Source organism: Ochotona curzoniae, unplaced genomic scaffold, assembly GCF_017591425.1.
Source record: "Ochotona curzoniae isolate NIBS_2020 unplaced genomic scaffold, NIBS_Ocur_1.0 contig_908, whole genome shotgun sequence".
Classification (NCBI taxonomy): domain Eukaryota; kingdom Metazoa; phylum Chordata; class Mammalia; order Lagomorpha; family Ochotonidae; genus Ochotona; species Ochotona curzoniae.
This window is the reverse complement of record NW_024466607.1, coordinates 14,918,972-14,929,745: the sequence shown is the minus strand read 5'-3', so window position 1 is coordinate 14,929,745 and position 10,774 is coordinate 14,918,972. Positions and strand designations below refer to the sequence as shown.

Sequence of the window (10,774 nt, the reverse complement as noted above, 5' to 3'; positions counted from 1 at the left end):
TGGCGGCCCTGGATGTCCTTAGCGTGTGTCTGTCACCATGCAGGAGCCACAGTGGCTGGCAGCTCATGGGGCCCCTGCTGGCGCCCTCCTCACCGACAGTGACGTAGCTGGCTGGCTGGCTGGCAGCGCTGCTGTGCATGCGTGCAGGCTGGGGGCCTGTGGACCGGACTGGACTCTGCTGCGGCCCTCAGCCGTTCTTGTTCACCATGAGCCTTGGGACATGTGAAACCATCAAATGTGAAACGGCAAGAGCTTGCTGGGATGAGCCTGCTGTGGCCCTGCATGGATCTGGTGCCCGTGCGGGGCCCTCTGTGGTCCTCGGTGTGGTCACTTCCTAAGCCACAGGTCCTCGTGGGACTCCGAGCTACCACTTCTGCTGCAGGTGGGAAGGGAGCCCCTTCAACCTGGGGAGCTGGGGTACGGGCCTTGTGGGTAGCACTGCCAGACCTGTGTCCCCACCCCGCCTGCGGGGAGGGCCATCACCTCACCCCTTGTCCCTCGCATGCACGGGATATCCTGAAGAGACGGTGGCCCTGGCCATCCTTTCCTACTGTTCACGGTGAAGCCACGTAAGACAGGGCCTTATATTCATTCCCCCCACAGTGCCCACACCCAAGTGCTTAAAGGCAGATGCTGCCCCACCTCCCCTGCCCGACTGTGTCTGTGGGGACGGCTGGGGAGGAGGTGGCCACCCCCACTTGTGGCCACTTTGTGTCCATATAAGAATGTGTGCAGGAGTGGGGGCGGGCATGGGTGTTTGCCGCAGATGCCTCAGGCAGTGTCATGGTCCTGGGTTTGTGGGTCTCTACCTATTGACCTGTGGTCACAGAGTGGGCAGGAGTGCGGACAGCCGGAATGGAGGGAGATTTCCCAACCACATCACAGCTTGTCACTGGGTACTCCTGTGCCTGGTGACAAAGGCCTCATGAAGGCTGGCCTCGGTCATGCCTCTGAGCCCTTCTGGGTTCAGGCCATGGGCCCTATGCCCATCTGATAGCTGACAGAGAGACAGGCTGGCCGTATGGGCCCGGGCCAGAGAGTGTGTGATTCAAAGCCAAGCAAGGGAGGCCAGGCTCCTGGCACCCAAGCTCGCTTTGCACCAGCCTGGCTGAACGACCTTTCTTGTCCAGCCCCAGGCCCTCTGCAGGTGCCCCCTCCCCTGAGAGAAGTCCCCTGACCCTGCTTGATGTTGTCACTGCTGTGGAAAGATGCAGGTGGACCAAGCCTGTCATGGGGCCAGTGGAGGTCTCCCTAGACCTGAAAATCTAACCGCTGCCTTCGGGACAGGGGACTGTACCTTGGCTCCTGTATCCCTCGCAGTTTTGGTGACTTTGGTCAGCTGGACACACCCTCCTTTGTTGCCATAGGGGTTCCTTCAGTCAGCAACTGGGTCTGCCCATCTGGGGGTCTCCTAAGGTGAGACCCTCAAGGCCCATTGTGTGTGGAGGAAAGGTGGGTGCTGCTGGAGTCAAACGCATGACCAGGCCTGGGACAGGGTAGCTGGAGGTCTGCGATGAGGACAAGGGTGCGGGCAGCCCCCTGCTAGCCAGCCTTGGTTCTGGAGTGGCCTCTGTGTGGGCTGCCCAGGGGTGGCCTTGGTGGCCGATGCGTGTGGATGGCAAGTGTCCTGCTTCCCTGGAATGCATGGTCACAGCCACTCATTACACTGTGCCCAGCATTCTTTGCAATAAATTCTTTAAAATATGTTAACTTAGGTTGACTTTAAAGATTGATTTCTTCGCTTGAGAGTCAAAGTTACAGAGAGAGACAGAGACCTTCATCTGCTGATTCATTCCCCAGATGGCTAAAGCCAGGAGCCAGGAGCCAGGAGCTCATCCAGGTGTCCTGTGTGGTTACCATCCTTTTGTTGGCAGGGAGCTGGATCAGAAGTGGATCAACTGGGACACCGATGGGTGCCCACGTGAGATCCAGGTGGCTTAGCCCACTTCTTTGGGCTCTCACTTGGGTGGATGGATCCAAGGACTTGAGCCATCCTTCGCTAGTTTCCCAGGCACATTAACATGGAGCTGGATCGAAAGTGGAGCAGCTGGGACTAGAACTGGTGCCTAAATAGGATGCTGGCACCAGAGTCTGGTGACAGTGGGTAATGAAACTCTGAATTTTTACTGGTTGCATGCCTGCCAAACCCTTTGTCCAAGGGAAGGAGGCGGGGGCAGGAAGAACAGGAGCCCTCAGGCTCCACTAGACTGCAGTCTGGGTTCTGGTCCTTTCCTGGGGCTGCCCGCCTGGTCTACCAGTTGTACTGTCCTTGTTGTTTGTCTTTATTAAACTCTGCACCCCACTTACCTCTCCCCTCTGTCTCACGTCTGATTTTTCTTCTAGGAAGACGAGAACCCCGGTCAGTAACATACTTGGCAGCCATGTCCCTGTCTAAACTCCCGGCCTATCCTCCTGCCTTGTCTAGTGGCTGCAAAAGTCCTTTGCTGCCATTTTGGGGGAAAAAAGTTATTCAGAACTTTTGGCCTGTCAGTCCCACTGGGGAGACCCACAGAGGGGAGGGAATTTGGAGTAGGGGGCAGCTAACAGAGGGTAGGGTACAGGCAGGGTGGCAGGAAGCTTCACCAAAGTGAGCAGAGGCCTGAGGGGTCCACAGCCAGGACAAAGGGTCGGAGAGAGGGCAGGCTGGCCAGCCAGGGGCTGGAGCAGAGAGGGGTGGAGGCCCAGGTCAGAGCTTGGGAAGGGCCGGAGTGGGACAGGATTTTCAGAGGGGACTGGGCCTGGTAAACACTTTGAAGGGAGGCCTCTGGCTGCTACTGAATCAAAATTAGACTGGAGATGCCCACATCCCAGTGTGTGGCCCTAGGGCTCTGGGTGGAGTTCTCCAACTAAAGGGGCTGTTCTCCAGCCGCATTCAGGGATGCAAATCACCTGTGTGGGAGGCACTTTGGGAGCCTGGGAACTCGCCCTAACTGCAGAGTTCTGCGATCCCAGGTGTGCTTCTGGGATTGCAGTCCCTGTCGCAGTTCACTGCCTCTGGTGTCCTGCTTGCTGCTGCCCCGCTGGGGACAGTCACCCTGATTGAGCTGGAACTGCTGCCATAGCACCCCCCAGGTGACCAACCTCAGGTGCAGCAAGGGTTTTTTAGCTTATCACCCTTACTGTTTTGCAGTTCTTGTGTAACAGGTGCAGCTCTGGTAAGTTTCTCTTATTACCTTTGTTACCAGTTTAGGTCTGTGTGGTTTGTGAGGGTGTGTGGGCTTGGCACCTTGTCCTCTTTGGTGTCACAAGATTCTCCATTATTCCAATGTTTTTATTGGGAAGTCAGATTTACAGAGAGATTCCATTTGCTGGCTCACTCCATAAGCGGCTTATGCAAGGCTAGGACTTTACCCGCTAGGCTACCACGCTAGGCCCCTGGATAGAACATTTTTAAAAGATTTATTTATTAGGGCCAGCATTATGTGGTAGAGCAGTTTGTATTCTGGCTGTTCCACTTCCAGTCCAGCTCCTTGCTAATGTGCCTGAAAAAAAAAAAAAAAAAAACAGCAGAAGATGGGCCAAGTACTTGGATCCTTGCCATCTGGGTAGGAGACCCAGAAGAAGCAAATGGCTTTGGCCTGTCCTAGGTAAAAGAGGGAGAAGGGGAGAGAGTGAGTGAGAGAGAGAGAGAGAATGAGAGACTCTTCCATTTGCTGCTGGTTCATTTCCTAAATATCCTCAATAGCCAGGCCTAAGCCAGACGCCAGGAGCTTTATCTGGGCCCCCTACCTGGGTGGCAGGGGCCCAAGTACTTGGGCCATCTTCTGTTGCCTTCACAGTCACATTAGCAGAGAGCTGGATCACAAGCTGGGCTGCTGGACTGGACACTCCAATACAGGGCAGCAGCTTAACCTGCCATACTCCAATGCCAACTCCCAAATTCACTTGCCTTAATCCCCTTGGGGAGTCTAGCTGTCTGACCCCTTGCTCCGCTTCAGCCTTCACTCGCCAGCAATGTCCTTGATGAGCTTGCTGTGTATTGGGCCCAGTTTTGGGGTTGCTGAGCAACTACTCCCACCAGTTTTGGTGACATTCTAGAACATTCTAACTTGGAAACCAGAGTCAGCCCTTGGATTTGATACTGGGCTTTCTCAGCTTGAGGCTGCAAGAGACACCCTTGTAGAGGTAAACTAGTTTTTGTTTTGTGCCTTGATGAAAGCAGCCAGGAATCTGCCTGGTTATTTTCTTAAAGTTATTTATTTGGTGTTATTAAAAGCAAACTCCTAGGACCCAGCATGGTGGCCTAGCGGCTAAAGTCCTCACCTTGAACACACCGGGATCCCATATGGGCGCCGGTTCTAATCCTGGCAGCTCAACTTCCATCACCTCCTTGCTTGTGGCCTGGGAAGGCAGTTGAGAATGGCCCAAAGCCTTGGGACCCAGCACCCACATGGGAGATCCAGAAGAGGCTCCAGACTCCTGGCTTCAGATTGGCTCAGCTCTGGCCATTGCAGTCACTTGGGGAGTGTACCGTCGGACAGAAGATCTTCCTCTCTGTATATCTAACTTTGTAATAATAATAATAACAATAATAATAGCAAACATCTAAAAGAAAAGTTAATACAAGTAATTTTAAAAAGAAGTACTTGGATAGCAGGTAAAGGCATCACTTGTAACACCAGCATCCCACATGGGCACCAGTTTGAATCCCTGGTGCTCCACTTTCCATCCAGGCTCTATAAGTTGTGACTTTTGCTTGCACTGCCTGTGTCCCACACTGGAGGGCCTGGTTTGAGGTGGGCTGGGTGGCCTGGTCCTCACCTCAGCCCTGTGTCATGGCTAAAATCCTACCTCATCCCTTGGGGACTTAGCATACTCACTCATGATGGCCCTGGGACAGCCCCATCACACACAGGATGCCTTGATGAACACACTCCCTTGCGCCTGTGGAGACGCCAGGAACCCTGGAGGCCCCTATAGGCACTGAACCCCACCCAAACCCTGCCCTGCTTGTCTATTCAATTAGGACACACACACCACCTCCCACCACCAGTGCCCCCCAGTACAGGGAGCCACCGCACTTGCGCCCATCCTGAGGCTGTTGGCGCTCACCTCTTTAACCTCCACTCTTGGTGCTTTATCTCGGCTTGGAATTCCTCTCTCACACCAAGGCAACAACTTGGAATAACTCCAGCTGGGAACATGGCCTCCCTCGCCCAACAGTCATTCGAGTCTGGGCTCTGCCTCAAGTTCCTGCTTCCTGGTACGGGGCATCCAGCAGGGCAGCAGGCTCGGGTAGCAGGCAGGCAGAGTAGCCCTCGGCAACAAATGGTCTCCAAGATACCCTCCCATCTGAAAACCAGAGTAGTTTATCCCGCGGGGAGGCAGGTCTAAGGGGTTTACACCTGGGGATTAGCATAGAGTGTCCACGAGGAGAAAGGCCTGTGGCCTGGAGGGGCCTGGGGGCACCCAAGGGCTCCTGTGGATTTGGCCTTAAGGTGTGAACAATGTCGGGTGTTCTGAGCTCTCTCCTACCCCTGTAGCTGCTTCAGGACCATCCCCACCCCCTGCCCCTCTTCCCCAGCTCTTTTTAGGACACCACAGAACTATTCCCAGTGGCTGGCTGGGGGTGAGAGGTCCCAGCCCCCTCCGTAGATGCCATGATTCACGGGGGTGACTCAGAGCGGGGAGAGAATGTCCCCCAGATGTCTTGGTTTATTGCACAATATATAGAGGATGCAACTTGGGAGCTGCCTGGTAAACAATGTGTGGGTGGCCTTAGCTATAAACCAATATGAAGTCAGCCATGCTAAACGCCCCACCATCAGATGTAGAGTTCTCAGAATGCAGCCAAACCAAGCTGAGGGATCCCAAAACACACCAGTTTTGTTTTCCCTTGAAAACAGGAAATTCCAGCCTAAGTCACCACAATAAGGAAGTCCCCCCCTGCTTTAGCCCTTACAAAGGAGTAACCTGAAGTAACCTGCTCTTACCCAACCGCTTTTCTCCCCTGCTGTGTGCTCATTCACAGCAATTCCTGGCAGCTCCCCACAGGGGCTCTTACAGAGGGAACTGCATTGGCTGTGATTTTTTTGTTTGTTTTTTTTGAGATTTGCTGGAGGTCAGCATGAGATGGCTCAATAGGATAATCTACCTACAAGCTTTGATATCCCATATGGACACTGGTTCGTGTCTTGGCTGCTCCACTTCCCATCCAGCTCTCTGCTTGTGGCCTGGGAAAGCAGTCAAGGACAGCCCAAAGCCTTGGGACCCTGTACCCGTGTGGGAGAAGCTCCTGACTTCGGTTCAGCTCAGCTCTGGCCGTTGTGGCTATCTGGAGAGTAAACCAACAGACAGAAGATCTTTTTGTCAATCCTCCCTTCTGTAAACTTGTCTTTCTAATAAAAATTCAAAAGGGTCTGGCACAATGGCTCAGTTGGTTACCTCCAAGCAGCGAGATCCCATATGGTTGCTGAGTTGTGTCCTAGCTGTTCCATTTCCCATCCAACTCCCTCCTTGTGGCCGAGAGAGTAGGAGAAGATGGCCCGAAGCCTTGAGACCCTGCACTCACATGAGAGACCCAGAAGAGGTTCCTGGTTCCAGGGTTCAGATCAACTCAGCTCTGGCCATTGCAGCCATGTGGGGAATGAACCAGCAGACGGAAGATCTTTCTGTTTCTCCTTCTCTCTAAATCTGTCTTCCCAATAAAAATAAATATTTTAAAAAATCTTTTTTTAAGTTACAGAAAGAAAAGAGAAGGAGAGAGGGAGATCTTCCATCCACTACTTCACCCTCCAAGGGCCAGAGCTGAGCTGATCCAAAGCCAGGAGCCTCTTCCAGGTCTCCCATGCTTGTGCAGGGTCCCAAGCACTTGAGCCATCCTCCACTGCTTTCCCAGTCCATAAGCAGAGAGCTGTATGAGAAGCAGGGTAGCTGGACTAGAACTGGTGCTTAGTGGAGGTTTAGCCTACTAGGCCATGGGGCCAGCCCTGTGATTTTGCCACCCAGGGCAGAGTGTAAGGCAGGGGCACATGTAAGGAGCCAGGTCTTTTTAAGTAAAGATTTATTTATTTAGTTAATTTTTGGAAAGGCAGATTTATAGACAAGGTGAGACGGAGAGAAAGATCTTTTTACTGGTCCACTCCCCAAGTGGCTGCAACAGTTGGAGCTGATTCAATCTGAAGCCAGGAGACTTCCTGGTCTCCCAGTTGGGTACAGGGTACAGGCTTTGGGCCATCCTCTCCTGCTCTCCCAGGCTACAAGGAGGGAGCTGGGTGGGAAGTGGAATATCTGAGACATGAACCTCTCTCATATGGGATCCTGGTGCTTGCAAGGCGAGGATTTAGCCACAGAGCCATTGTGCTGGGCCCAAGAGTCAGGTCTCTGAGCCTTGGTTTTCCGTCTCCCAGGGTGCGTGCTCATCAGCAAGAAGTAGAGTAGCTAGGACTTGAACCAGGCACTCAGACAGGGGATTGCCTAGTGGCAGCTCCACCCTCTGTGCCTCAGTGCCTACTCCCAAAGAAGGGATTAACAGAGGATGCACCACAAGCAAGGGCAAGATGCATCATGATTAAATTCGAGAATAGCTGTATCCATCCCTGAGGCTGGGAGAGGAGTTAAAGTTCCAATCCCTTTAGGCTGGTTTCTGGGGAGCAGCCCACATCCTGAGAAAATTTGCAGACTAAATATTTCTGTGTATTCTTTCACAGACCCCTGGCGCCTCTAGCAGTTGTGGCTCCTCTTCCTGCCAGAGCCCTTCCCTCCATCCTAGCTGCCCCTCCACAGCTGTTAACCAGCCAGGCAGGGGGCCAGTCCAGACACCCCCCACTTTCCTGGGCACTCACTGCCACTCCTGGGGAAAACTGCTTGGCCAGTTGGAGAACACAAGTCTACCCACTTGAGCTGAAGCTCAGGGAGGGAGCAGGGGCTTGTGTTACCCTCAGACCCGCCACAGGGTTTGCAGGTCACAGGCCTGGGCTGCTACAGCCCCCTCCAAAGCAGAGTGGTCAGCACCCTTTTCCCCTGACTCTAGACAGTGCACACCTGCCACACCCCTACCCCAGGATGCAGGAGGCTGGGAAAGCAGTGCCTGGCATCTGCCCTCCAACATGGGCTCAGAGAGGGAGATGGCCAAGGCATCGGGCCACGCTCCTCCTCAGATTCAGCAGTCCTGGTCCTGGGGAGCTGAATCCATGCCAGTCACCTACCCTGTCCCACACCGGGCACCCTGAGCATCACCGGCTGCTGCTTTGGTCCTAGGCAGATTCCAACCTCCAAAGCAGCTCCCAGCAGGAGACAGCTTGAAAATGCTGTTTCCAGGGCTGCAGGTGCCCTGGGTCCCAGGGAGGTCCTTGGCTAAGCATTAGGCTGAGAGGAGCCAAGGCAGGCACGCTTTGTCCCCTGGTGGGATGCCCTCCTGTGCTCTCTCTGCTGTCTGCTGGCTCCCCACCTCCTTCTTGCCACCCCAGCTTTTTTTCTATGATCCCTGGTGGCAGGGAGATGGGGTGGACTGGAGAACCATGGGATAGAGAAAGCAAGCCTGTTGCTTATGCAGTGTGTGGACTGCGATGGAAGGCTGGTACCCAGGCATGGTGCAGGGATGAGGGGCTGGCTGGGGAGGAAGGCAGCAGGGGCTTGGAGGTAGGGTGGGTAGGAGCACCCCAGACCCCTCACTAAGCCCCTCCTACAGGGCTCCTTCCTGGAGATCCGGAGCTCCATTTCCAACCCAGATCCTTGCTAACAAGCCTGGGAAGGCAGCAGAGGCGGACCCGGTACTTGGGCCCCTGTACCAAGGTGGGAGATCCACATGGAACTCCTGGCTGCTACAGCCATTTGGGGAGAGAGCGAATGGTTGCAAACTCATCCCATTGTCTTTCAGACTCCCTTTTTCCAATAAACATAATACATTTATATATTCTTAAATTTTTTTTTATTGGAAAGTCAGATATACAGAGAGGAGGAGAGGCAGAGAGGAAGATCTTCCATCCAATGATTCACTCCCCAAGCAGCCACAATGGCTAGTGCTGCGCCAATCCGAAGCCATGAGCCAGAAGCCTCTTCTGGGTCGTCTACGAGGATGTAGGGCCCCAAGGCTTTGGGCCACTTTGACTGCTTTCCCAGGCCACAAGCAGGGAGCTGGATGGGAAGCGGGGCCACCGGGATTAGAACCGGCGCTCATATGAGATCCTGGCGCGCTCAAGGCGAGGACTTTAATCACTACGCTATCGCGCCGGGCCGATAACACATTTATTTTTAAATAATTTTGTTGCAAAAAAAAGTTTGAAACGTGTGTGGGTGTGCACTGGGAGCTGCCAGCTCGACCTTAAATCCGGGCACTCTGAGCTAGGATGAGCATCCTGCGCAGGGGTCCTGTAGGGTTTGGGGACTGAGCCTCCAAGGGAAACGGCGCTCAGCTCACCTGGGCTCAGGTGCACCTCGTAGAGGGCGGAAGCAGCCATTGCTGGCGAGAGGGGAGAGGCCGGGCGGCACCGGCCCCCGCAGGCGGCAGGCAGGTTGGGATGAGGATGCCCGCGGGGTCCTCGTCGGGGCTTCGGGACGGAGGGCTGGGGCCTGGAAGGGTACCCCGAAGGAACCGCGGGGCGCAGAAGGCAGCTCGGGAGCGCGGCCCGGGACGCGGGGCCGGCGGGGCCGGCGGGGCGGGGAGGGGCGTCCGCTGCCCTCGTCCCCTCCCCCGCGCCGGCGGGCGTTCCGGGAACCGGCCGGGGCGGGGCGAGGAAGCGGGCGGCCCGTGCGCTCGCCCCAGGCCGCGCCAGCGCCACGACCCGGAGTTCGCGTCCGTCCGCCCACCCACCCGCCATGGCAGCGTCGCGGACTCCCCTGCTGCTGCTGCTACTGCTCTTGCTGCCGCCGCCGCCTCCGGGGGGTGAGCCTGGATTGGGGGCTTCAGAGAGGGGGCGCTTGTCCTGCCTTGGAGCGGGGAACGGATTCTTTTCCTTCCACATCCCCGGATCGTCAACCGCTACCTCCGGGCGCGCCGGGCAGCCCCAGCTGGACCTGGCTCTGCCCTGACACGCTGGCTGGGGAGGGGGTCGCTCGCCTCTACTTTTGCAAGGCGTTGGGTCCTCCGCGCTCCCAGCGTTGCCTCCCTGGGGTACCCACTCCTTGACTGCGAGGACCCGGGACGGCCTCGCGAAGGAGGAGACCCCGCCGCGAGCGCCCGTGCCACACGTAGAGTCACCGACTTGGGGGTGGGCTGGGGGCCTTGCGGACACGCCCCCTGCTTCTGCTTTGCAAAAGTCTCCGCTGGTACCGGTGGCTTCTTACAGGCGAAGGCTGTCTGTTCCAGGGATGGGGAGAGGAGAACGGGAGTCCTCGGCCCTCCTAGATAGGCCTGTGGGCGGCGCCCTGCTTGGGTACCCGAGGGGCCTCGCCAGCGTGGCCGGACGCCCTGGAGCCTCGTTCAGCTCCATAATCTTGCCCGGCGCTGGGCTCTGCCTGGAGCTGCTCTGGCTCAGGGCTGCCTTCCCTCCCCCAGCTGTATCTCCTCAAGGATCTCATTCAGAGTCCGGGCGTGTGCTCCTGAGGCCCCGGGCCAGGTTGGCGCTCCCACATTGTCCCCGCCCGCCAAGGCTCCAGGGTACCTGTGGGGTGCCGTAAGTGGTCCCCTGCGGTCACATGGGTCTGGCTGGGCTGCCTAGCACTTGACAGAACCTGTCCTGGCCCCTCCTGCTGCTCGGCAGTGGATCTCTGCTGGGGGCAGGGGCTTGGGGATACCCCTGGAGGGGGGTGTCTGGGGGGTGTCTTTTTGATCCAAAGCCTGGAGTCAGGCCTGGTCCGCCAGGTCCTGGCGACGTGCCCTTGTCCTTGGATGCTC

General features: G+C 56.2%; 1 protein-coding gene across 3 annotated transcripts in view; it reads left to right on the top strand.

Annotated features, from left to right (window-relative positions):
• Positions 1-261: 261 nt before the first annotated feature.
• The window catches only part of SHISA5 (shisa family member 5), a 28,209-nt gene continuing 17,696 nt past the window's right edge, over positions 262-10,774 (top strand). For 2 of the 3 annotated variants that reach the window (XM_040994415.1, XM_040994414.1), the window contains exon 1: positions 9,721-9,823. In XM_040994415.1, coding sequence (XP_040850349.1) covers positions 9,757-9,823 — 67 coding nt within the window. In that variant the 5' untranslated portion in view covers positions 9,721-9,756. Of the gene's footprint in view, positions 383-9,720; positions 9,824-10,774 lie in introns of those variants that run through there. The other variant, XM_040994413.1, reaches the window with a different exon arrangement.